At 40.6% G+C, this 27838-nt stretch overlaps 1 protein-coding gene across 1 annotated transcript in view; it reads right to left on the bottom strand.

Moving 5' to 3' along the window:
* PRMT3 (protein arginine methyltransferase 3) overlaps nucleotides 1-27838 on the bottom strand; it is a 606280-nt gene that overhangs the window by 280904 nt on the left and 297538 nt on the right. The window contains exon 11 of the mRNA XM_053720370.1: nucleotides 26512-26590. Within this exon, the coding sequence (XP_053576345.1) occupies nucleotides 26512-26590 (79 nt within the window). The remainder of the gene's footprint in view (nucleotides 1-26511; nucleotides 26591-27838) is intronic.

Genomic DNA, 27838 nt, shown 5'->3' with positions numbered 1-27838 from the left:
GGAAAGAAAGGGAAAGCAAAGTTAACTTAGAAGACATATCAGCATTCCAAGTTTAATCCATAAAGCTTTTCTAGCTAAAATAGCTAGAGACATATACCTGACATCAACTCTAATGATATCAAAAGATGGTATCACCAATAAAATTATTAGCATGTTATAGAATAATAATAATGCTATAAAATTATGATCTGTTACTTGTTGCGCTAAAGCTTCTAACCAAAAAGTTGAAGCTGCAGCAACATCCGCTAAAAATATAGCAGGTCTAAGAAGATTACCTGAACATAAGCAAGCTTTTCTTAGAAAGGATTCAATTTTCCTATCTAAAGGATCCTTAAATGAAGTACTATCTGCCGTAGGAATAGTAGTACATTAGCAGGAGTAGAGACAGCCCCATAACCTTAGGGAATTTTGTCCCAAAAAACTCTAATCTGTCAGATGGCACAGGATATAATTGCTTAAACGTCTAGAAGGAGTAAATAAATTACCCAAATTATTCCATTCCCTGGAAATTACTTCAGAAATAGCATCAGGGAGATTAAACACTTCTGGAATAACTACAGGAGATTTAAAAACCTTATTTAAACGTTTACATTTAGTATCAAGAGGACTGAATCCTCTATTTCTTTTTTTTTTTTTTTTTTTTTTTTTTTTTTGGTTTTAATACTTTTATTGAGAATATTCCAAGGTATACATAGGTTAACATAAAAACAAAAGTTTCAAATCAACAATGATTGTTACAATAGATAGGACATTGTTACAAATATTTCACTGTTCTTACAACAGAAAGACTCGAGGTTAGCTATTGCTAGTGGTTTAGATGGAAAGTACCAATACAGTTGCCGTCTATATGTATGAATTATCTATGAGTGATGAATTAGTAAGAGTGACTGCCTCCTGACTGCTATGGATGGGTTACATTTAATAGTTATTTTAGGGATCTAGGTCTTAGGAAATCATAGCTGAGGATTCTTTGTTTGGTCGGTGCTTGAGAGATTGTGAGGGAATTAGTTGGTGCTAATTGTTTATGTATTCCTCCCATAGAAATACTATGTTATGGTATTCGTCTATTCGTTTGGTGTGAGTGTAATGGTATTTTTCTAAGTGGAGATAGTGTGTGACTTTCGCTTTCCATATTGCAGGTGATGGCAAGGTTGTTTTTTTCCAGTTCAGTGGTATTAACCTCTTTGCTGTATTAATTGCGATGGTGAGAAGTGTTCGTTTTAATTTGCATGTGATTTTAGGGAATTTATTAAATAGAAAAACCCACGGTGTGAATGGGAGTGTCGCCCCCAGCAATTTTTCCATCTCTGGCTTGAGGGCGTGCCAGTAGGATATTACTACCGGGCAAGTCCACCATATATGTGCGAAACCTGCCGGCTGTCCGCACTCCCTCCAGCACATGGCAGTCGCGTTGGGAAATAAATGGTGTAGTCGAGCAGGCGTGTAGTACCATCTGCTCAATAATTTTATATTCATCTCTAGCATTGAGATAGATGATGAGGCTTTAGTCATTTGTTGGAAAATGATAGTCCAGTCTTGTGGGTCTAAGGTATTTTCTAAGTCTGTTTCCCATTTAGCTATATAAGTGGGGGGTGTTGTATGGGACACCTGCGATAGCATGTTATATACTAAAGATAAGATTCCCCTCTGTGGGTGGGGTTGGAAGCATATTGTTTCGAATTGGGATAGGCGTCTATTTAATTGGGATCTAAAAGGGTGTGTGGATAGGTAGTGTTTCAGCTGTGTATAGGTGAACCAGTTTTGAAAGTGAGTTCCAAGAATGTCACTAACTACCTGTTGGGGTTGGATGCCGTTATCCTTGTATAAGAGGTGATGTGGGATTGAGCTTTGCAGAAAGGAGGAAGAGTGGGCTGCATTAGGTGTTTTTATTAAGGAGGAGAGCGGGGTATTTTTGCTAACTGGTGTTAGGGGAGAATACATTGTGGAGATCTTCGGGTGTTTCTTGAGTATTTTGTCCCATTGTCTAAACGTTTCGCTCACCAGGCTTGGAGTTGTGTGTAATAATTTACGGTGGGCGTTGGGGATCCAGCAATTCCCACATAGATAGTTCTTATCAGAGAGTGTTTGCTCTAGTTGGACCCACTCTTTGTTCGTGTTATGTTTACACCAGTCGACTATTCGTGTGAGGAATACTGCCTGTCTGTAACGTGATATATTGGGAGCTCCCACCCCCCCCAACTCCTTTGGGCGATATAAAGTGGAGGTGGCAATTCGAGGTCGCTTACGTGACCATATGAAATAATTGATTTGTCTTTGTAGGGAGAATATTAGATGTTCTGGGAGCGTGATCGGGAGGGTTTGCAGAACATATAGAATTTTAGGTAGGATGATCATTTTGATCGCGTTAATTTTCCCTAACCAGGAGAGGGGTTTAGGGTTCCATGTATTAAGGGTGTTGTGGATTGTTGCAGTAAGAGTTTTATAATTTGAGGAGATCATGGTATCCGCGGATGGTGCAATGTATACTCCTAGGTATTTTATGGCTTTGGGCTGTATGCGGAAGTGATGGCGCTGTTGGATTCTGTCTATTATGTCTGAGTGTAAGTGTGTGGCCAGTAGTTCAGATTTCGTAATGTTAACTTTAAAGTTGGAGTATGTACCGTAAAGTTGTAGAGTTTGCATCAGGGGGGGTAATGATTGTTCAGGGTCTGTTAATGTTAGGAAAATATCATCTGCATATAAAGTTATCTTATATATAGTGGAACCAATCTGGAACCCTTGGATATTGGTATTGTTTCTCACCTGAGAGGCTAGCACCTCCATTGCCATTATGAAGAGGAGGGGTGAGAGTGGGCAGCCCTGTCTTGTTCCATTAGTTATATTGAAAGGGGAAGAGATAGAGTCATTCAGTTTGATTTTGGCTTGTGGATTATTATAAAGGGTAAATATTTTTCCTATGATCTCTTGGGGGAAACCAAATACGTGCATAGTTTGTTTCAGGAAAGACCAATTTAGCCTATCAAAGGCCTTTTCCGCATCCATTGACACGAATACTGACGGGATTTTTTGAGTTGTTGCATATTCCATTAGGTTTATTATTTTGGTGGTGTTATCCCTAGCTTCTCTGGAAGGAGTGAAGCCTGCTTGGTTGATGTGTATAATAGAGGGTAGAATTAAATTTATTCTGGTGGCTATGATTTTTGCAAAGAGTTTTACATCAAAGTTTAAAAGGGAAATAGGGCGGAAGTTTGCAGGTGTGTCTGGGGGTTTACCTGGCTTCGGTAGCACAACTACTTGGGCTTCTAGCATTGAAGATGGGAAGGGATTGTCATCTGTTACTTCGTTGAACATCGTAGTGAGGTGAGGCGTTAGTGCGGCCGAAAAAGTCTTATAGTATTTGGCTGTGAAACCGTCTGGTCCTGGACTTTTCCCAATTTTTAAGGTCTTAATGGCTATTTGAACTTCTTGGGGGGATATTGATTTATTAAGTTGATCTTTTTGATCGTTTGTCAGCACTGGCATTGGATATTTTGTTATATATTCTATAAGTTTTGCTGTATGATCCATTGTGGGGGGTTCTGATTGGAGATTATATAGTGATGTGTAGTATTCATGAAAGGACTTCATGATGTCTGGGGTAGTTTGGAGTGGTTTTCCCCTGGGGTTGTGTAACTCATAAATGTGTGATTTGAATCGTTTTTTCTTTAACGCTCTAGCTAAAAGTTTGCCGGCCCTATTATTTTCGAAGTAAAACATGCTGTTAGTTCTTTTACATTGGGAGTGGTATTCTATGTCTAAAAAGTTGTCTAGTTCTTCTCGAGTTGTTTGGATTTCGGTTAGAATGCCAGTATTTGTTGGAGATTGCTTATGTATGTACTCAAGCTGAGCATATTTTGTTGTCAGGTCTTGGTATTTTTTACGATTGGTCTGAGTGTAGTGGGCTTTCATTTTGATTAGCTCCCCACGGAGTACACACTTATGTGCTTCCCAAATAGAGAAGTTATTGTTAATCGAGTTTGAATTTATGGCAAAATATTCTTCAATAGATCTGGTTAATTTAGGGATTTGGTCTGGGTGATCGAGAAGGCTATCATCCATTTTCCATTGATATGGATTAAGGGGGGTATTGGGCCAAGTGAATTTTAGTTGGACTGATGAGTGGTCTGACCAGAAAGTAGGTATTATATCGCACCTATTTATGTGGGTGAGGCCACTCTGATTTGTAATGATGTAGTCTAATCTACTGTAAGATTTGTTGGGATGGGAAAAGAAGGTGTAATCCCTTTTCTCTCGGTGCATAAATCTCCAGGCATCGTAAAGATTCATATCTCTCATTCCTTGCCAGATGGCTCTGGAGAGTTTTTTAGGGATTTGTATGTTTGCATTAGTGCTGTCGATGGTGGGCTGTAACGGCACATTGAAGTCACCGGATAGAAAAATTGGACCTTTAGCTAGGTCCAATATCCTCGTGAACATAGTGCGAAAAAAAGGGAGCTGGTGAGTGTTAGGGGCATATATGTTTATGAGTGTTATGGGTCTGCCATATAGCAGGCCCATCAGACCTAGGAATCGGCCTTCTCTGTCTGCTACACTTTTGATTATGGTAAATGGGGTGGACTTGTGTATTAAGATGCTCACTCCATTCTTTTTATTCGGACCGGTGCTGTGAAAATGAGTGGTGAAGTGTTTTCCGAAATATTTGGGAATGTTGCGTGTTTTAAAGTGTGTTTCTTGGAGGAAGAGTATATCTATGTGACGTTTTGTTAGATCTGACAGAGCTTTGGATCTTTTTTGTGGTGAATTAAATCCCTTTACGTTTTGAGTCAGGAGGGTCAGTTGTGGAGGTGGGTCACGGGTCAATGACGGCATTACTGGGTTGTAGGTGTTCGGGGTGTGGTTGAAAGCTATGGCGTGTATTGGTATAAGACTCGAGAATAATGTGGATGGTCATGTTCAATGTAACAGATTTTGAAATTGCAATAGGATAAACAAACAATATGTAACAATGTAACCAATTGTTCTGCAGAAAAAACATGTTAAACATATTAAACAAACTAAACATATTAAACAGGTAGAACTTACAAATAGCTCTCTGCCTAATGTAGGACATTTCTGAGAGCACTCGTTGGGGGGAATACGGTTGGTTAACCTTTATAGTATATGTATAAGTATCAATCCCATGGATTAAAGATGGTAAAGTTATTTTGTAATTTGAGTATAAGCCAGACATTTCACTTATTCTGGGAGGAAAGATACTGTTTCCAAATACATGCATGTATAGTTATTAGTAGAATACACAATTATTCCTTTTGGTATTAGCAGGTTTAACTATCATCATAAAACTTTGCATGACAAATAAAACACAATGATCCATTTCACTTTCCCCTCCCCTTTTTTTTTTTTTTTTTTTTTTTTTCCTTCTTTTTCCCCTTCCCACATCCCTCCCCCCCCTTGTTATATACTTAACAGAGTCTCAGTAGAAAATGAGGTCTATCTTGCCAGTTCAGTGGGTTGAATCCTTATATGTGTCTTGGCTTTGTTGTGAGCCAAGAGGTGATATCTGGTTGGTGCGGGGAGATTGGGGCTGGGTGGGATATCTGCCTTGTCTGCCAGCAGTTGATGTTTCAGGTGTGAATGAGCCTCTGGTGTTGTTTGACGTTGGAGGTCTGAGTTGGCTCTGGATGGTGGGGTCTGGTGGGGGGGGTCTATCCCCAACAATCTGCAAAAAGAGTCAATGTCTTCAGGTGATTTACATGTTAGTCGGGTATTGTTTCTAAGTACCCAAACTTGGGTGGGAAAGCCCCATCTGTACGGGATCTTTTTATTGCGGAGAAGTGTTGTTAATGAGTTGAACTCTTTTCTTCGCTGCAATGTCTGTGAGGCCAAATCCTGGTAAAATTGGAGAACATTGCCGCGGAATCTGATTGGTTGCAGCTTCCTTGATTGGTTTAGGAGCATTTCTTTTTCGAGGAAATTCTTAAAGCGAATTATGATATCTCTTGGAGGTGCCGTGTCTGGAGGCTTTGGCCTTAGAGATCTGTGGGCTCGCACCCATTGAATATCGGAGGTGTATGCTGAATCTTTTATTTGTTGGAATAATGATTGGAGGTAGACTGGGTAGTCTCGGGGTAGAACACTCTCTGGTACTCCTCTGATCCGTATATTCTTACGGCGGCTCCTGTTCTCTAGGTCTTCTAATTTTTCCTGGAGTGAGGAGATGATGTCTTGATGAGAGGCAACTTGATCTGTGAGGGACTGGACATCTTCTTTTATTTCATCTTGATTAGTCTCCAAGGAGTCTACTTGGAGTCCTATTGTATGGATGTCTTGCTTCATGCTTGCCAATTCTTCTCTAATGCATGTGCGCACGATGTCTGCAATATCTTGCTTAGATGGGAGGCCTTGGAGAATAGTTGCTGTGAAATTAGTGTCTTCTTCTTGTGAAGTAGGTAGATTAGAGGCTTGGCAGTCCACAGACAGTCTCTTGTCTCTCGCCTCTGTTGTGTCTGTTGTTTGCATATATGTAGATATGTTAGCCGTTTTAACAGCAGGCGGCTTTAAGGGTTTATCTTGTTTTAGCCTTCTGGACGCCATTTCTATCAGTTCAAAGAAGAAATCTATTGGGAGAAGTCTGTTTGGGTGTGTCTCTAGAATTATGTTATTGGTGTTCTGTAATATTTCCTGTGGAAGTAGTTGATTAGACTGTCACAATGGCAATACTTGAATTTTTATTGTAGAAGTCTGTCAAAGAAAGCTGTGTCACTCTAGAGTTCAACAAGCACCTTCCAATTATCTGCATTAGAGGTTGTGCTAGATCGTTGCAGAATTGTTATTTTGGGCTCTTACTGGATTATGTCCATAGTACACTCCCTTTGATATCTTTTGTCTGTGAAGGATTCTTACAGCAATGCAGGGTTTAGTTGTGGGTCCCTGTTCTGATAAGTAGTGCTGTATAGATAGGATGTGTTGGGAAGCACTATGTTTATCTCTAAGCCTTGACACTTCTCTCCCCACAGCTTTCACAATGTTCAGACTGTGGAACTATAGTGCTTTCAAAGATGGCGCTCAAAGTTCTTTATTTGCTTGCCCCTCCTAAGCGGTATAGTTAGAAGCTAGGTGATTATTCTGCCCTTTATTAGGATACTGCTTCTTGCTAATAGAGCTTCTAGTAGCCTTTCTGGGGTATGATGCCTAAATTTGCTTGATTAATTAGCTCTGTGAGCGGTGTCGTGTTGCAGTTAAGCTGTAACAGATGTGGCGTAGTATAAAGTATATGTTACAATGGCGGCCAGCACACTTCCGGGATGACCCTATGCCCTGGTCGCGGTCTGGGGTCTGAAGGCTTTAGTATAAAGTGGCCCCTCTCCTCTTTATATTTATTTACATCAGTCACCGTAACTGTGGGGGCAGGGGGGTTTCTCTGATCCTACCTTTATTTAGCTCAGATGCGGTGGCCGTGGCAGCGGCAATGACGGGCGTGATGTTTCTGGAGCGGGCTGTCTGATGGTTACCGCTTATCACCGCCTTGTTGTGTAGGGAGGCTTGTTGTCACTGAGCCCACTTAGTGTGGACAATTATCATCTGGCTCCTTTTTGATCGCTGGGGTAGCCGGTAGGTGCCGGGTGTTTAACGCGGCAAGTTCATCTCCTCCAGCCAAGAGCCTTACATCACAGTCCCAGATGGCTTCTTTCTCTCTTTACCGTAGGGTTATATAGTTGCAGCAGGGGTCCTCGACTTGTCAGCAATAAATATGATCGTTATTGATGTAAATTGGGACAATTTTTAGTGGGATTTAGGGTGTTTTTAAGGTTACCATCACGGAGCTCCGGAATTACGCTGCTCTCATGGCAGCAGCCGGCTCCGCCCCCTGAATCCTCTATTTCTAATGCAAATAATACTTCTTTAAGTAAAGAACGAATAAATTCCATTTTGAACAAATACAAAGATTTATCAGCATCAACCTCTGAGACAGAAACCTCTGAACCAGAAGAACCATTATCAGTATCAGAATGATGATGTTCATTTAAAAATTCATCTGAAAAAAGAGAAGTTTTAAAAGACTTTTATGTATACTAGAAGGAGAAATAACAGACATAGCCTTCTTAATGGATTTAAAAAATAAAATCTCTTATGTTATCAGGAACACTCTGAAAATTAGATGTTGACGGAACAGCAACAGGTAATGTAACAGTACTAAAGGAAATTTTATCTGCATTAATAAGTTTGACATGACATGCAATACAAACAACAGCTGGAGAAACAGATACCAAAAGTTTATAGCAGATACACTTAGCTTGGTAGCTCCAGCACTGGGCAGTGATTTTCCTGAAGTATCTTCTGACTCAGTTGCAACGTGGAACATCTTGCAATATGTAAAAGAAAAAAAACAGAATTTATGTTTACCTGATAAATTACTTTCTCCAACGGTGTGTCCGGTCCACGGCGTCATCCTTACTTGTGGGATATTCTCTTCCCCAACAGGAAATGGCAAAGAGCCCAGCAAAGCTGGTCACATGATCCCTCCTAGGCTCCGCCTACCCCAGTCATTCGACCGACGTTAAGGAGGAATATTTGCATAGGAGAAACCATATGGTACCGTGGTGACTGTAGTTAAAGAAAATAAATTATCAGACCTGATTAAAAAACCAGGGCGGGCCGTGGACCGGACACACCGTTGGAGAAAGTAATTTATCAGGTAAACATAAATTCTGTTTTCTCCAACATAGGTGTGTCCGGTCCACGGCGTCATCCATACTTGTGGGAACCAATACCAAAGCTTTAGGACACGGATGAAGGGAGGGAGCAAATCAGGTCACCTAAATGGAAGGCACCACGGCTTGCAAAACCTTTCTCCCAAAAATAGCCTCAGAAGAAGCAAAAGTATCAAACTTGTAAAATTTGGTAAAAGTGTGCAGTGAAGACCAAGTCGCTGCCCTACATATCTGATCAACAGAAGCCTCGTTCTTGAAGGCCCATGTGGAAGCCACAGCCCTAGTGGAATGAGCTGTGATTCTTTCGGGAGGCTGCCGTCCGGCAGTCTCGTAAGCCAATCTGATGATGCTTTTAATCCAAAAAGAGAGAGAGGTAGAAGTTGCTTTTTGACCTCTCCTTTTACCTGAATAAACAACAAACAAGGAAGATGTTTGTCTAAAATCCTTTGTAGCATCTAAATAGAATTTTAGAGCGCGAACAACATCCAAATTGTGCAACAAACGTTCCTTCTTTGAAACTGGTTTCGGACACAGAGAAGGTACGATAATCTCCTGGTTAATGTTTTTGTTAGAAACAACTTTTGGAAGAAAACCAGGTTTAGTACGTAAAACCACCTTATCTGCATGGAACACCAGATAAGGAGGAGAACACTGCAGAGCAGATAATTCTGAAACTCTTCTAGCAGAAGAAATTGCAACTAAAAACAAAACTTTCCAAGATAATAACTTAATATCAACGGAATGTAAGGGTTCAAACGGAACCCCCTGAAGAACTGAAAGAACTAAATTGAGACTCCAAGGAGGAGTCAAAGGTTTGTAAACAGGCTTGATTCTAACCAGAGCCTGAACAAAGGCTTGAACATCTGGCACAGCTGCCAGCTTTTTGTGAAGTAACACCGACAAGGCAGAAATCTGTCCCTTCAGGGAACTTGCAGATAATCCTTTTTCCAATCCTTCTTGAAGGAAGGATAGAATCCTAGGAATCTTAACCTTGTCCCAAGGGAATCCTTTAGATTCACACCAACAGATATATTTTTTCCAAATTTTATGGTAAATCTTTCTAGTTACAGGCTTTCTGGCCTGAACAAGAGTATCGATAACAGAATCTGAGAATCCTCGCTTCGATAAGATCAAGCGTTCAATCTCCAAGCAGTCAGCTGGAGTGAAACCAGATTCGGATGTTCGAACGGACCCTGAACAAGAAGGTCTCGTCTCAAAGGTAGCTTCCAAGGTGGAGCCGATGACATATTCACCAGATCTGCATACCAAGTCCTGCGTGGCCACGCAGGAGCTATCAAGATCACCGACGCCCTCTCCTGATTGATCCTGGCTACCAGCCTGGGGATGAGAGGAAATGGCGGGAACACATAAGCTAGTTTGAAGGTCCAAGGTGCTACTAGTGCATCCACTAGAGCCGCCTTGGGATCCCTGGATCTGGCCCCGTAGCAAGGAACTTTGAAGTTCTGACGAGAGGCCATCAGATCCATGTCTGGAATGCCCCACAGGTGAGTGACTTGGGCAAAGATTTCCGGATGGAGTTCCCACTCCCCCGGATGCAATGTCTGACGACTCAGAAAATCCGCTTCCCAATTTTCCACTCCTGGGATGTGGATAGCAGACAGGTGGCAGGAGTGAGACTCCGCCCATAGAATGATTTTGGTCACTTCTTCCATCGCTAGGGAACTCCTTGTTCCCCCCTGATGGTTGATGTACGCAACAGTTGTCATGTTGTCTGATTGAAACCGTATGAACTTGGTCCTCGCTAGCTGAGGCCAAGCCTTGAGAGCATTGAATATCGCTCTCAGTTCCAGAATATTTATCGGTAGAAGAGATTCTTCCCGAGACCAAAGACCCTGAGCTTTCAGGGATCCCCAGACCGCGCCCCAGCCCATCAGACTGGCGTCGGTCGTGACAATGACCCACTCTGGTCTGCGGAATGTCATCCCTTGTGACAGGTTGTCCAGGGACAGCCACCAACGGAGTGAGTCTCTGGTCCTCTGATTTACTTGTATCTTCGGAGACAAGTCTGTATAGTCCCCATTCCACTGACTGAGCATGCACAGTTGTAATGGTCTTAGATGAATGCGCGCAAAAGGAACTATGTCCATTGCCGCTACCATCAACCCGATCACTTCCATGCACTGAGCTATGGAAGGAAGAGGAACGGAATGAAGTATCCGACAAGAGTCTAGAAGTTTTGTTTTTCTGACCTCTGTCAGAAAAATCCTCATTTCTAAGGAGTCTATAATTGTTCCCAAGAAGGGAACCCTTGTTGACGGGGATAGAGAACTCTTTTTTAAAAAAAAAACTCTAAGCCATCTCCGTGGAGATGTTGCCTGTACAACGGCAAAGAGAATGACTGGGGTAGGTGGAGCCTAGGAGGGATCATGTGACCAGCTTTGCTGGGCTCTTTGCCATTTCCTGTTGGGGAAGAGAATATCCCACAAGTAAGGATGACGCCGTGGACCGGACACACCTATGTTGGAGAAACAACATATAAAGCAAAATTGATCAAATTCCTTAAATGACAGTTTCAGGAATGGGAAAAAATGCCAGTGAACAAGCTTCTAGCAACCAGAAGCAATAAATAAAGAGACTTAAATAATGTGGAGACAAAAAAGACTCCCATATTTTTTAGCGCCAAAAAAGACGCCCACATTATTTGGCGCCTAAATGCTTTTGGCGCCAAAAATGATGCCACATCCGGAACGCCGACATTTTTGACGCAAAAAAACGTCAAAAAAATGACGCAACTTCCGGCGACACGTATGACGCCGGAAACAGAAAAAAAAATTTGCGCCAAAAAAGTCCGCGCCAAGAATGACGCAATAAAATGAAGCATTTTCTGCCCCCGCGAGCCTAACAGCCCACAGGGAAAAAGTCAAATTTTTTAAGGTAAGAAAAAATGATTGAAACAAATGCATTTATCCCAAATATGAAACTGACTGTCTGAAAAATAAGGAATGTTGAACATTCTGAGTCAAGGCAAATAAATGTTTGAATACATATATTTAGAACTTTATAAACAAAGTGCCCAACCATAGCTTAGAGTGTCACAGAAAATAAGATTTACTTACCCCAGGACACTCATCTACATGTTTGTAGAAAGCCAAACCAGTACTGAAACGAGAATCAGCAGAGGTAATGGTATATATAAGAGTATATCGTCGATCTGAAAAGGGAGGTAAGAGATGAATCTCTACGACCGATAACAGAGAACCTATGAAATAGACCCCGTAGAAGGAGATCACTGCATTCAAATAGGCAATACTCTCCTCACATCCCTCTGACATTCACTGCACGCTGAGAGGAAAACCGGGCTCCAACTTGCTGCGGAGCGCATATCAACGTAGAATCTAGCACGAACTTACTTCACCACCTCCATCGGAGGCAAAGTTTGTAAAAACTGAATTGTGGGTGTGGTGAGGGGTGTATTTATAGGCATTTTAAGGTTTAGGAAACTTTGCCCCTCCTGGTAGGAATGTATATCCCATACGTCACTAGCTCATGGACTCTTGCTAATTACATGAAAGAAATCTCCCATAATTACAGCACTGTTATTAGCAGCCTTACCTATTTGTATTAGTAGTTGAGTTTCATCCAGGTCACTAATGTTGGGGGGCTTGTAGCATGTTCCTAGTAATATTTTTTTAGGATTTTTCCCCCCACTCTTTATTTCCACCCACAGGGTCTCTACATTGTCGCCTGTATCAGAAATAACTTCCCTTATTGTAGGTTTAAGGTTAGGTTTAATATACATGCAGATTCCTCCACCCCTTTTATTATTTCTGTCCCTTCTAAATAAAGTATACCCCTCTAAGTTAACTGCCCAGTCATGTGAATCATCCCACCAAGTTTCAGTTATACTGATAACATCATAGTCCTCTTCTGCAACTAAGAGCGTCGGCTCCCCCATTTTACCCGTCATGCTTCTTGCATTTGTTGTCATACATTTAATTTTCATGTGCTTTCTGCTGATACTTGGTGTGCTTTCCTCCATACTTTCTAATGTGACATTTCTTAAGTCATCTCTTCCTCGAGATATCAAAGGACTGACAAATTCACAGACTAATCTCTCTATTCTATTGTGTTCTAACTGACCCTCCCCCCCTTTGCCTAGTTTAAAAGATTCTCTAAACTTGCTACCATCCTTTCCCCCAACACACCTGCACCCATGTCATTTAGATGCAATCCATCCTTACTGTACAAATTATACCCAAGTGAAAAGTCAGCCCAGTGCTCTAAAAAGTCAAACCCCTCATTTTTATACCATGTTTTTAACCATGAATTAACAGACCTTAGCTCCTTCTGCCTTACTAAATTAGCACACTGCACTGGTAATATCTCAGAAAATATTACTTTGGAGGTCCTTGCTTTAAGCTTGCTACCTAACTCCCTGAAGTCATTTTTTAGGACTCTCCATCTCCCGCTGATTCCTTCATTAGTACCAACATGTACCATGACTGCAGGATCAGACCCACAACCCTCTAACAATCTATCAATACGCTCCACAATATGCCTAACACAAGCCCCTGGAAGACAGCAAACTGTTCTATTTAAAGGGTCTGGATGACAAATTACCCTATCAACCTTCCTAATAATAGAGTCTCCTAACACCAGCATCTGTCTCAAGCCCTGACTTGTATGCCTCTCTTCCATGACTGAAGGACTGTTAACTATAGTATGCCCCTCTACCATGTCTGAAGGACTGCCCACCATAGTATGCTGCTCTTCCACAACTAAAGGACTGTTCACTATTCTAGGCAACACAGCCCTTTCTGACACTGCCACCCCTGAACTAATATCCCCAACATCTTCATTTAATCTGGCAAATCTGTTGGGGTGTACCAGCTCAGAACTGGCTTGTCTCTTCCGCTTACCTTTACCTCGCCCTCTAACTGTGACCCAGCTACATCCTGGAGTCTCCTCATCTGAACCCTCCCCATTCCCACTGCTAGAACAATTAACAACAAATAGCTCAGCCCTATCCATTTCCCTTTCAAGTGTCTGAATTTCATGCAGTGTTGCAATTCATTCCTCCAGAACTCCAATATGAGTTTCTAAAGAGACAATATGCTCACATTTACCACAAACATATAATCCCTGAAGTGGCTGCTCCATGTAATTGGCAAGAGTCCATGAGCTAGTGACGTATGGGATAGCAATACCCAAGATGTGGAACTCCACGCAAGAGTCACTAGAGAGGGAGGGACAAAATAAAAACAGCCATTTCGCTGAAAAAAATAAACCCACAACCCAAATATAAGATTATTCTCAAAAAAGAAAAAAAGACAAACTTAAATCATAAGCAGAAGAATCAAACTGAAACAGCTGCCAGAAGAACTTTCCTACCAAAAACTGCTTCCGAAGAAGCAAACACATCAAAATGGTAGAATTTAGTAAATGTATGCAAAGAAGACCAAGTTGCTGCTTTGCAAATCTACTGAAGCTTCATTCTTAAAAGCCGAATAAGTGGAAACTGATCTAGTAGAATGAGCTGTAATTCTCTGAGGTGGGGCTTTACCCGACTCCAGATAAGTTTGATGAATCAAAAGCTTTAACCACAATGCCAAAGAAACGGCAGAACCTTCTGACCTTTCCTGGAACCAGAAAAGATAACAAATAGACTAGAAGTCTTCCTGAAATCTTTAGTGGCTTCAACATAATATTTCAGAGCTCTCACCACATCCAAAGAATGTAAAGATCTCTCCAAATAATTCTTAGGATTAGGACACAAAGAAGGGACAACAATTTCTCTATTAATGTTGTTAGAATTCACAACCTTAGGTAAGAATTTAAATGAAGTCCGCAAAACTGCATTATCCTGATGAAAAATCAGAAAAGGAGATTCACAAGAGAGAGCGGATAATTCAGAAACTCTTCTAGCAGAAGAGATGGCCAAAAGGAACAACACTTCCCAGGAAAGTAGTTTAATGTCTAAAGCAGTGATTTTTAACCTTTTTTTTTGCCGTGGCACACTTTTTTTACATTAAAAAATCCTGTGGCACACCACCATCCCAAAATTTTAAAAAAATCACACATTGTAGCCTAATACAGCATATATATATACACATACACACACACACAAACATACTGTATGTATTGTGCTGTTATGCCATGCCTCCTACAAACTACCCCTGCACTGGGAGTAAAAAACAAGCAAAGTTTAAAAAATATGTCACACTGTTGTCAGTCTGCCACGGCACACTAGTGTGCCACGGCACACTGGTTGAAAAACACTGGTCTAAAGAATGCATAGGCTCAAATGGAGGAACCTGTAAAGCCTTCAAAACCAAATTAAGATCCCAAGGAGGAGAGATTGATTTAATGACAGGCTTGATACGAACCAAAGCCTGTACAAAACAATGAATATCAGGAAGTTTAGCAATTTTCCTGTGGAATAAAACAGAAAGAGCAGAAATTTGACATTTCAAGGAACTTGCAGACAAACCTTTATCCAAACCATCCTGAAGAAACTGTAAAATTTTAGGAATTCTAAAAGAATGACAAGAGAATTTATGAGAAGAACACCATGAAATGTAAGTCTTCCAAACTCGATAATAAATCTTTCTAGAAACAGATTTACGAGCCTGCAACATAGTATTAATCACTGAGTCAGAGAAACCTCTATGACTAAGCACTAAGCGTTCAATTTCCATACCTTCAAATTTAATGATTTGAGATCCAGATGGAAAAACTGACCTTGAGATAGAAGGTCTGGCCTTAATGGAAGTGGCCAAGGTTGGCAACTGGACATCCGAACAAGATCCGCAAACCAAAACCTGTGAGGCCATGCTGGAGCCACCAGCAGCACAAAAGATTGTTCCATGATGATTTTTGAGATCACTCTTGGAAGAAGAACTAGAGGTGGAAAAAATACAATTTATGCTTACTTTATAAATTTATTTCTCTTGTGGTGTATCCAGTCCACGGATCATCCATTACTTGTGGGATATTCTTATTCCCAACAGGAAGTTGCAAGAGGACACCCACAGCAGAGCTGTTATATAGCTCCTCCCCTAACTGCCATATCCAGTCATTCGACCGAAAACACGCAGAGAAAGGAGAAACCATAGGGTGCAGTGGTGACTGTAGTTTAAATGAAAAAATTACCTGCCTTAAAATGACAGGGCGGGCCGTGGACTGGATACACCACAAGAGAAATAAATTTATCAGGTAAGCATAAATTGTGTTTTCTCTTGTAAGGTGTATCCAGTCCACGGATCATCCATTACTTGTGGGATACCAATACCAAAGCTTAAGTACACGGATGAAGAGAGGGACAAGGCAGGTACTTAAACGGAAGATACCACTGCCTGTAAAACCTTTTTCCCAAAAATAGCCTCCGAAGAAGCAAAAGTATCAAATTTGTAGAATTTGGAAAAAGTATGAAGCGAAGACCAAGTCGCCGCTTTGCAAATCTGTTCAACAGACGCCTCATTTTTAAAGGCCCAAGTGGAAGCCACAGCTCTAGTAGAATGAGCTGTAATCCTTTCAGGAGGCTGCTGTCCAGCAGTCTCATAGGCTAAGCGGATTATGCTTCTTAGCCAAAAAGAAAGAGAGGTTGTCGAAGCCTTTTGACCTCTCCTCTGTCCAGAGTAGACAACAAACAAAGCAGATGTTTGACGAAAATCTTTAGTAGCTTGTAAGTAAAACTTTACAGCACGAACCACGTCCAGATTGTGTAATAGACGCTCCTTCTTTGAAGAAGGATTAGGACACAAGGATGGAACAACAATCTCTTGATTGATATTCTTGTTAGATACCACCTTAGGTAAAAACCCAGGTTTGGTACGCAAGACTACCTTATCCGTATGGAAAATCAGATAAGAAAAATCACATTGTAAGGCAGATAACTCGGAGACTCTACAAGCCGAGGAAATAGCTACCAAAAAAAGAACTTTCCAAGATAAAAGTTTGATATCTATGGAATGAAGAGGTTCAAACGGAACTCCTTGAAGAACCTTAACGCTTGTGTAAAAGAATACACAGAGCAGAAATCTGTCCCTTTAAGGAACTAGCTGACAATCCTTTTTCCAAAACTTCTTGGAGAAAGGATAATATCATGGGAATCCTGACCTTACTCCATGAATAAGCCTTGGATTCACACCAATAAAGATATTTACGCCATATCTTATGATAAATTTTCCTGGTGACAGGCTTTCGTGCCTGTATTAAGGTATCAATGAGTGACTCGGAGAAGCCACGCTTTGATAAAATCAAGCGTTCAATAGGCGCTATCAAAATCACCGATGCTCTCTCCTGCTTGATCTTGGCAATCAGTCGAGGGAGCAGAGGAAACGGTGGAAACACATAAGCCAGGTTGTAAGACCAGGGCGCTGCTAGAGCAGCTATCAGCGTCGCCTTGGGATCCCTGGACCTGGATCCGTAACAAGGAAGCTTGGCGTTCTGGCGAGACGCCATGAGATCCAGTTCTGGTTTGCCCCAACGATGAATCAATTGTGCAAACACCTCCGGATGGAGTTCCCACTCCCCCGGATGAAAAGTTTGACGACTTAGAAAATCCGATTCCCAGTTCTCTACACCTGGGATATGGATAGCTGATAGGTGGCAAGAGTGAATCTCTGCCCAGAGAATTATCTTTGAAACTTCTAACATCGCTAGGGAACTTCTTGTTCCCCCTTGATGGTTGATGTAAGCCACAGTCGTGATGTTGTCCGACTGAAATCTGATGTACCTCAGAGTTGCTAACTAAGGCCAAGCCTGAAGAGCATTGAATATCGCTCTCAGTTCCAGAATATTTATTGGAAGGAGTGTCTCTTCCTGAGTCCACGATCCCTGAGCCTTCAGGGAGTTCCAGACTGCACCCCAACCTAGAAGACTGGCATCTGTTGTTACAATTGTCCAATCTGGCCTGCGAAAGGTCATACCTTTGGACAGATGGACCCGAGATAGCCACCAGAGAAGAGAATCCCTGGTCTCTTGATCCAGATTTAGTGGAGGGGACAAATCTGTGTAATCCCTGTTCCACTGACTGAGCATGCATAGTTGCAGCGGTCTGAGATGTAGGCGTGCAAACGGCACTACGTCCATTGCCGCTACCATTAAGCCGATTACTTCCATGCATTGAGCCACCGAAGGGTGCGGAATGGAATGAAGAACACGGCAGGAATTTAGAAGCTTTGATAACCTGGACTCCGTCAGGTAAATTTTCATTTCTACAGAATCTATCAGAGTCCCTAGGATGGAAACTCTTGTGAGTGGGGATAGAGAACTCTTTTCCTCGTTCACTTTCCATCCATGCGATCTCAGAAATGCCAGTACTACGTCCGTATGAGACTTGGCAATTTGGATGTTTGACGCCTGTATCAGGATGTCGTCTAAATAAGGGGCCACTGCTATGCCCCGTGGCCTTAGGATCGCCAGAAGCGACCCTAGAACCTTCGTAAAGATTCTTGGGGCTGTAGCTAATCCAAAGGGAAGAGCTACAAACTGGTAATGCCTGTTTAGAAAGGCAAACCTGAGAAACCGATGATGATCTTTGTGTATCGGAATGTGAAGATAAGCATCCTTTAAATCCACTGTAGTCATATATTGACCCTCCTGGATCATAGGTAGGATGATACGAATAGTTTCCATCTTGAATGATGGAACTCTGAGGAATTTGTTTAAGATCTTTAGATCCAAAATTGGTCTGAAGGTTCCCTCTTTTTTGGGAACCACAAACAGATTTGAGTAAAAACCCTGTCCCTGTTCCTCCTTTGGAACTGGATGAATCACTCCCATAACTAGGTGGTCTCGTACACAGTGTAAGAATGCCTCTCTCTTTATCTGGTTTGCAGATAATTGTGAAAGGTGAAATCTCCCTTTTAGGGGGGAAGCTTTGAAGTCCAGAAGATATGCCTGGGATATAATTTCCAATGCCCAGGGATCCTGGACATCGCTTGCCCACGCCTGGGCGAAGAGTGAAAGTCTGTCCCCTACTAGACCCGTTACCGGATAGGGGGCTGTTCCTTCATGCTGTCTTAGAGGCAGCAGCAGGCATTTTGGCCTGCTTACCTTTGTTCCAGGTCTGGTTTGGTCTCCAGACTGTCTTGGACTGAGCAAAAGTTCCCTCTTGTTTTGCATTAGAGGAAGTTGATGCCGCACCTGCCTTGAAGTTTCGAAAGGCACGAAAATTAGACTGTTTGGCCCTTGATTTGGACCTGTCCTGAGGAAGGGCGTGACCTTTTCCTCCTGTGATATCAGCAATAATCTCCTTCAAACAAGGCCCGAATAGGGTCTGCCCCTTGAAGGGAATGTTAAGTAGCTTAGATTTTGAAGTCACGTCAGCTGACCATGATTTAAGCCATAGCACCCTGTGCGCCTGTATAGCAAAACCAGAATTCTTAGCCGTTAGTTTAGTCAAATGAACAATGGCATCAGAAACAAAAGAATTGGCTAGCTTAAGTGCTCTAAGCCTGCCAAGTATGTCATCCAATGGAGTCTCTACCTGTAAAGCCTCTTACAGAGACTCAAACCAGAACGCCGCAGCAGCAGTGACAGGAGCAATGCATGCAAGGGGCTGTAGGATAAAACCTTGTTGAATAAACATTTTCTTAAGGTAACCTTCTAATTTCTTATCCATTGGATCTAAAAAAGCACAACTGTCCTCGACAGGGATAGTAGTACGCTTTGTTAGAGTAGAAACTGCTCCCTCCACCTTAGGGACTGTCTGCCATAAGTCCCGTGTGGTGGCGTCTATTGGAAACATTTTTCTAAAAATAGGAGGGGGAGAGAACGGTACACCTGGTCTATCCCATTCCTTATTAATAATTTCTGTAAACCTTTTAGGTATTGGAAAAACATCAGTACACACCGGCACTGCATAGTATTTATCCAGTCTACACAATTTCTCTGGCACTGCAATTGTTTCACAGTCATTCAGAGCAGCTAAAACCTCCCTGAGCAACACGCGGAGGTGTTCAAGCTTAAATTTAAATGTAGAAATATCAGAATCAGGCATCTTTCCTGAGTCAGAAACATCACCCACAGACTGAAGCTCTCTTTCCTCAGCTTCTGCATATTGTGAGGCAGTATCAGACATGGTTCTTAAAGCGTCAGTATGCTCTGCATTTCTTCTAACCCCAGAGCTATCTTGCTTACCTCTAAATTCAGGTAGTCTGGCTAATACCGCTGACAGTGTATTATCCATGACTGCCGCCATGTCTTGTAAAGTAATCGCTATGGGCGCCCTAGATGTACTTGGCGCCATTTGAGCGCGAGTCCCTTGAGCGTGAGTGAAAGGATCTGACACGTGGGGAGAGTTAGTCGGCATAACTTCCCCCTCGTCAGATTCCTCTGTTGATAAATTTTTTAAAGACAAAATATGATCGTTATTGCTTAAAGTGAAATCAGTACATTTGGTACACATTCTAAGAGGGGGTTCCACCATGGCTTTTAAACATAATGAACAAGGAGTTTCCTCTATGTCAGACATGTTTATACAGACTAGCAATGAGACTAGCAAGCTTGGAAAACACTTTAAATCAAGTTAACAAGCAAATATAAAAAATGGTACTGTGCCTTTAAGAGAAACAAATTTTGTCAAAATTTGAAAAACAGTGAAAAAAGGCAGTAAATCAAACAAAATTTTTACAGTGTATGTAATAAGCTAACAGAGCATTGCACCCACTTGCAAATGGATGATTAAACCCTTAGTTCAAAAAACGGATAAAAAAAACGATAGAGACGTTTTTTTTAACAGTCACAACAAACTGCCACAGCTCTGCTGTGGCCCTACCTTCCCCAATAAACGACTTTGGAAAGCCTTTGAGCCCTTTAGAGATGTCCTATAGTATTCAGGGGACTTCTGAGGGAAGCTGGATGTCTCAGTCTGTAATTTTAACTGCGCAAAAAAGCGCTAAAATAGGCCCCTCCCACTCATACTACAACAGTTGAAAGCCTCAGGAAACTGTTTCTAGGCAAAATTTAAGCCAGCCATGTGGAAAAAAATAGGCCCCAATAAAGTTTTATCACCAAAGCATATATAAAAACGATTAAACATGCCAGCAAACGTTTTATATTGCAATTTTATAAGGGTATTACCCTTGAGAGTAAGCATGATACCAGTCGCAATTAAATCACTGTATTCAGGCTTAACTTACATTAATCCGGTATCAGCAGCATTTTCTAGCATTTTCCATTTCTAGAAAAAATTGTAACTACACATACCTCATAGCAGAGTAACCTGCAAGCCATTCTCCCGCTGAAGTTACCTCTCTCCTCAGACATATGTGAGAACAGCAATGGATCTTAGTTACAACCTGCTAAGATCATAGAAAACTCAGGCAGATTATTCTTCTATTTACTGCCTGGGATAAAATAGTACAACTCCGGTACCATTTAAAAATAACAAACTTTTGATTGAAGATAAAAAACTAACTATATTTCACCACTGTCTCTTACTACCTCCAGGCGTGTTGAGAGTTGCAAGAGAATGACTGGGTATGGCAGTTAGGGGAGGAGCTATATAACAGCTCTGCTGTGGGTGTCCTCTTGCAACTTCCTGTTGGGAATGAGAATATCCCACAAGTAATGGATGATCCGTGGACTGGATACACCTTACAAGAGAAATATAAGCCGGTTGCTAACACCAAGGAAGTGTCAACGCATCCACTGCTTCCGCCTGAGGATCCCTGGACCTGGACAGGTACCTGGGAAGTTTTTTGTTTAGATGAGAAGCCATCAGATCTATTTCTGGAAGCCCCCACATCTGAACAATTTGAGAAAACACATCTGGATGGAGAGACCATTCTCCCGGATGTAAAGTCTGACGATTGAGATCATCCGCTTCCCAATTGTCTATACCTGGGATATGAACCGCAGAAATTAGACAGGAGCTGGATTCCGCCCAAACAAGTATCCAAGATACTTCTTTCATAGCTTGAGGACTGTGAGTCCCACCCTGATGATTGACATATGCCACAGTTGTGATATTGTCTGTCTGAAAACAAATGAACGGTTCTCTCTTCAACAGAGGCCAAAACTGAAGAGCCCTGAGAATTGCACAGAGTTCCAAAATATTGATTGGTAATCTCGCCTCTTGAGATTTCCAAAACCCATGTGCTGTCAGAGATCCCCAAACAGCTCCCCAACCTGAAAGACTCGCATCTGTTGTGATCACAGTCCAGGTTGGACAAACGAAAGAGGCCCCTAAAATTATATGATAGTGATCTAACCACCAAGTCAGAGATAGTCGAACATTGGGATTCAAGGATATCAATGGTGATATCCTTGTATAATCCCTGTGCCATTATTTCAGCATACAAAGCTGAAGAGGTCTCATGTGAAAACGAGCAAAGGGGATTGCGTCCGATGCTGCAGTCATGAGACCTAAAACTTCCATGCACATAGGTACTGAAGGGAATGGCTGACACTGAAGGTTCCGACAGGCTGCAACAAATTTCAAACGTCTCTTGTCTGTTAGATTTAGTGTCCATGACTCTGTCTCTATCTGGAACCTGAAAAAGGTTACCCTTGTCTGAGGAATCATAGAACTTTTTGGTAAATTGATCTTCCAACCATGTCTTTGAAGAAACAACACTAGTTGATTCATGTGAGATTCTGAAGAACGTAAAGACTTAGCGAGTACCAAGATATCGTACAAATAAGGAAACACCGCAATACCCCACTCTCTGATTACAGAGAGTAGGGCATGGAGAACCTTTGAAAAGATTCTGTTGCTAGGCCAAAAGGAAGAGCAACAAATTGGTAATGCTTGCCTAGAAAAGAGAATCTCAGGAACGGATAGTGATCCGGATGAGTCGGAATATGAAGATATGCATCCTTTAAGTCTATTGGGGACATATAATGCCCTATCTGAACAAAAGGCAGAATAGTCCTTATAGTCACCATCTTGAAAGTTGGTACTCTTACATATCGATTCAAAATCTTTAGATCCAAAACTGATCTGAATGAATTTTCTTTCTTTGGAACAATGAATAGATTTGAATAAAACCCCAGGCACTGTTCCTGAAACGGAACTGGTATGATTACCCCTGATAACCCCAGGTCTGAAACACACTTCAGGAAAGCCTGAGCCTTTACTGGGTTTGCTGGAATGCGAGAGAGAAAAAAAATCTTCTCACAGGTGGTCTTACTCTGAATCCTATTCTGTACCCCTGAGAGACAATACTCTGAATCCAATAATTTTGGGTCGAATTGATCCAAACATCTTTGAATAATTTTAATCTGCCCCCTACCAGCTGAGCTGGAATGAGGGCCGCACCTTCATGTGGACTTGGGGGCTGGCTTTGATCTCTTAAAAGGCTTGGATTTATTCCAATTTGAGGAAGGCTTCCAATTGGAAACAGATTCCTTTGGGGAAGGATTAGATTTCTGTTCCTTATTATGTCGAAAGGAACGAAAACGGTTAGAAGCTTTAGATTTACCTTTAGGTTTTTTTATCCTGAGGCAAAAAAACTCCCTCCCCCCAGTGACAGTTGAAATTATTGAATCCAACTGAGAACCAAATAATTTATTACCTTGGAAAGAAAGAGAAAGCAATCTGGACTTATCAGCATTCCAAGATTTGAGCCACAAAGCTCTTCTAGCTAAAATAGCTAAATACATATATCTAACATCAATTTTGATAATATAAAAAATGGCATCACACATGAAATTATTAGCAGGTTGAATCAACTTAACAATGCTAGACAAATCATGATCTGATACTTGTTGCGCTAAAGTTTCCAACCAAAAAGTTGAAGCAGCTGCATCATCAGCCAAATAAATTGCAGGCCTAAGAAGATGTCCTGAATATAAATAAGCCTTCCTTAGATAGGATTCAAGTTTCCTATCTAAAGGATCTTTAAAAGAAGTACTATCTTCTGTAGGAATAGTAGTACGTTTAATAAGAGTAGAGATAGCTCCATCAACTTTGGGGTTCTTTTCCCAAAACTCCAATCTAACTGCTGGCAAAGGATACAAATTTTTAAACTCTGAAGAAGGAATAAAAGTAGTACCAGGCCTATTCCATTCTTTAGAAATCATATCAGAAATAGCACCAGGAACTGGAAAAAACCTCTGGAATAACCACAGGTTACAGAATTTAAAGGTTTACTAGTTTTAATATCAAGAGGACTAGATTCCTCCATATCCAATGTAATCACTTCTTTTAATAAAGAAGGAATATACTTCATTTAAATAAGAGGATTTGTCAGTGTCAATATCTGAGGCAGGATCTTTTTGATCAGATAGATCCGCATCAGAGAAGGATAAATCAGTATGTTGCCGGTCATTTGAAATTTCATCAGCTCTATGATAAGTTTTAAAAGACCTTTTACGGTTATTAGAATGCGGGATGGCAGACAAAGCCTTCTGAATAGAATCAGAAATAAATGCTTTTAAATTTACAGGTATATCTTGTGCATTAGATGTTGAGGGAACAGCAACAGGTAATGAACTACTACTGATGGATACATTTTCTGCATGTAAAAGTTTATCATGACAACTATTACAAACCACAGCTGGAGGTATAATCTCCACAAGTTTACAACAAATGCACTTAGCTTTGGTAGAACTGTTATCAGGCAGCTGGGATCCAACAGTGAATTCTGAGACAGGATCAGATTGAGACATCTTGCAAATGTAAGAGAAAAAAACAACATATAAAGCAAAATTATCAATTTCCTTATATGGCAGTTTCAGGAATGGGAAAAAATGCAAACAACATAGCCCTCTGACATAGAAAAAGGCAAGAGGCAAAAAGGAATGGGGTCTTAAATAATGAAAATATTTGGCGCCAAGTATGACGCACAACAAACAGAAAAATATTATTTGGCGCAAAAAACGTCCGAAAACGCTACATGACGCAACCTTGTGAAGGACTCGGCGTCAACTAAGACGCCGGAAATGACGAATTTTGCATCAAACAACGTAACTTCGCGCCAAAAAATCTCGCGCCAAGAATGACGAAATAAACTTTGGCATTTTGCACCCTCGCGAGCCTAATTCTGCCCGCAAATTTAAAAGACAGACAATTTGAAAAAGAGACTATACCCCAGGTAAGAAATACATTTTCATAAAAAAGTATTTCCCAGATATGAACCTGACAGTCTGCAAAAAAGAAAAATACTGAAAACCTGAATCATGGCAAATATAAGTACAATACATATATTTAGAACTTTATAATAATACATAAAGTGCCAACCCATAGCTGAGAGTGTCTTAAGTAATGAAAACATACTTACCAAAAGACACCCATCCACATATAGCAGATAGCCAAACCAGTACTGAAACGGTTATCAGTAGAGGTAATGGTAAATTGAGAGTATATCGTCGATCTGAAAAGGGAAGTAGGAGATGAATCTCTACAACCGATAACAGAGAACCTATGAAATAGATCCCCGTGAGGGAAACCATTGCATTAAATAGGTGATACTCCCTTCACATCCCTCTGAAATTCACTGTACTCTGAGAGGAATCGGGCTTCAAAAATACTGAGAAGCGCATATCAATGTAGGAATCTTAGCACAAACTTACTTCACCACCTCCATAGGAGGCAAAGTTTGTAAAACTTAATTGTGGGTGTGGTGAGGGGTGTATTTATAGGCATTTTGAGGTTTGGCAAACTTTGCCAAAGAGCGCAATGTAAAGGCAATTTTCAGTGCATTTTTTTTATTTTGGGACCAATTGGGGCATTCTTTGAAAATGAACCAGATATCTGATCTTTGCTTAATTTTCAGAGTGCTAATTGCTGCCATGAGCTCGCAGTAGCAATAACAAGCCACTTGTAAGGGCTGGTTATTTATTGCAGGCCAGTTACCGGGCAAATTGTCCTGTTAACGGGTGCTCAATAAATTAGTGCTCCACTTGTAATCTACTTCAAACTCTATAACACATACAATAGGGTCAAAACATAATGGAGGAAATCACATAATGGAGTTGCAAGCTTGTGATTAGCTGGGGTTGTACAACTGCTGTCCCTCAGCTTACTATACATGCCCTGCTTAGAAACTGGAGAACTTGCCGCTATCTGAATCATAAAAGTTTATTTTGACTTGAGTGTCCCTTTAAAATAGTGATAACTATTCCAGGCTGTTTTACCAAATGTGCTTTTTAGTAAAACCTGACAAACCCCACACAGAATGCCAACTCTTCCCATATCATAAAGCACTTAACACAACAAAGCAATTGTACTGCCCAAAATTTCCAGGGGCAAAATATTGGAAGGTATGTATAAGACAAAATATTCATGTGCAATAAAGTTTTGAAAAGAAAACTACTAAAAACATAAAAGCAAGCAAATAGAGATAAGCAAATTTAAACACTTCATTTCAACCAGAGAAATACCTCCTGATTTGTTATGCTTCTTTAAGATTACAATAGAACAACTATGGTAGATTTGTATTAAAATTACATTTAACACCTCTTGTTTTTATGTAATTATTGTGCTCTGTTCCACACTCCCTTGAGAGGCTAAAAAGCAAAATCTGTAACCTGTAAATGTTGTAAATCAAACAGCTTGTGTAGGCAATTTGCAGGATTTTAAAAACCTAGGTTACAGATTCTGCTTTATAGAATTTCCAGGGAGCGTGGGACAAAGTACCATTTTTATATAAAATCAAGGAGTTTAATGTCCTTTTAAATAAAATGTGATCACTTTTGTGTGTAGGGAGGGAGTAATACAAATTGTAGGAAGTGTATAAAAAAAGGCTCATATCTTAGGTAATCTATTTCTATCTTATCTTTATTTAATTTATTTGTCTATTTGTTTTGCAGAAGAGAATATAAAATAAAATGTTCTTGGATATATTCATTAGGTTATTCTAGAAGAGAAAGACTATGTAGTGCTCATACACAAAGGTTTTCATTATATGAGTATTTTCATACAGACCTCTGCCTCCTTCAGCAAGATATTTATCCCTGGCATATATAACAGAATCCAGCATTGACTCAAACAAGAGAAAGTAGCCCTGTGTGAGAAAAAGGAAAAAAACAGAATTATTAGAGGATATACCATAGCACATAGTCTTTATTGCAATTATTGTTTTTATGCTTTTCAGTTGCCTGCCCATTCAGTTATGCACAGACATAAATTGTAATGTTAGGAAAGAACCTGAAGTTCCATATGGTCTTTCTAAATTCTTTAGAAAGATTAATTTTGTCTTATGAAAGCTTTCAACATATCCTACACATTCATTTAAACATATCCTACACATAACTTTAAACATATCCTACACATAACTTTAAACATATCCTACACATTACTTTAAACATATCCTACACATTACTTTAAACATATCCTACACATTACTTTAAACATATCCTACACATTACTTTAAACATATCGAACTAAAAGACAAAACTTATGATTACATGAAATGTATTTATTTCATGGTGGTAAGAGTCCACAAGTCCTTACTCCTGGGATACATATCCTGGCCACTAGGAGGAGGTAAAGATTCCCAAAACTCCAAGAGCACTTAAAGGGATAGGAAAACAAACTTTTTCTTTCATGATTCAGATAGAACATGCAATTTTAAACAACTTTCTAATTTATTTCTAATTTTTGTTCTCTTGGTATCCTTTGTGGAAAAACAGGGACATATGCTTAGGAGCCAGCCCAAATTCTGGAGCACTACATGGCAACAGTTTTGCAAGAATGTTATTCATTTGCAAAACCACTAGATGGCAGCAACATTTCCTGCAATTTAGTGCTCCAGAATGCCTACATAGGTATCTCTTCAACACAGAATCTCATGGGAACAAAGCAAATTTGATAATAAAAGTAGATTGGAAACTTTTTTAAATTGTATGCTCTGTCTGAATCACAAAATAATATTTCTGTGTTTCATATCCCTTTAATCCCTCCAACCTCACTGGTATGCCAATCTGTTGTATAGCCCAGCAAGGAGAAGAAGGGTAAGAAATGACAAAGCAGGGAAAATGAGGAGCAAACTAGAACTGCTGTCAAAAAGAAATTGATTAAAAATTAATGAAAATGGACGGGCCTTGTGGACTCTCACCACCATAAAAGAAATTAATTTATCAGTCAAGAATACTACATTTTGTTTTCTTTCATAAAGGTGGCAAGAGTCCATTAATCATTACTCCTAAACTTTCCTAACAAAAGCTACTCCAGAAGAAGCAAAAAAATCAAAATGGTAGAATTTAGTAAAGGTATGTAAAGATGACCAAAAGTTGCTGCCTTTCATTCTTTA

The sequence above is a fragment of the Bombina bombina genome, chromosome 7, assembly GCF_027579735.1.
Source record: "Bombina bombina isolate aBomBom1 chromosome 7, aBomBom1.pri, whole genome shotgun sequence".
Taxonomy (NCBI): Eukaryota; Metazoa; Chordata; class Amphibia; order Anura; family Bombinatoridae; genus Bombina; species Bombina bombina.
This window is presented reverse-complemented; position numbering and strand designations above follow the sequence as displayed.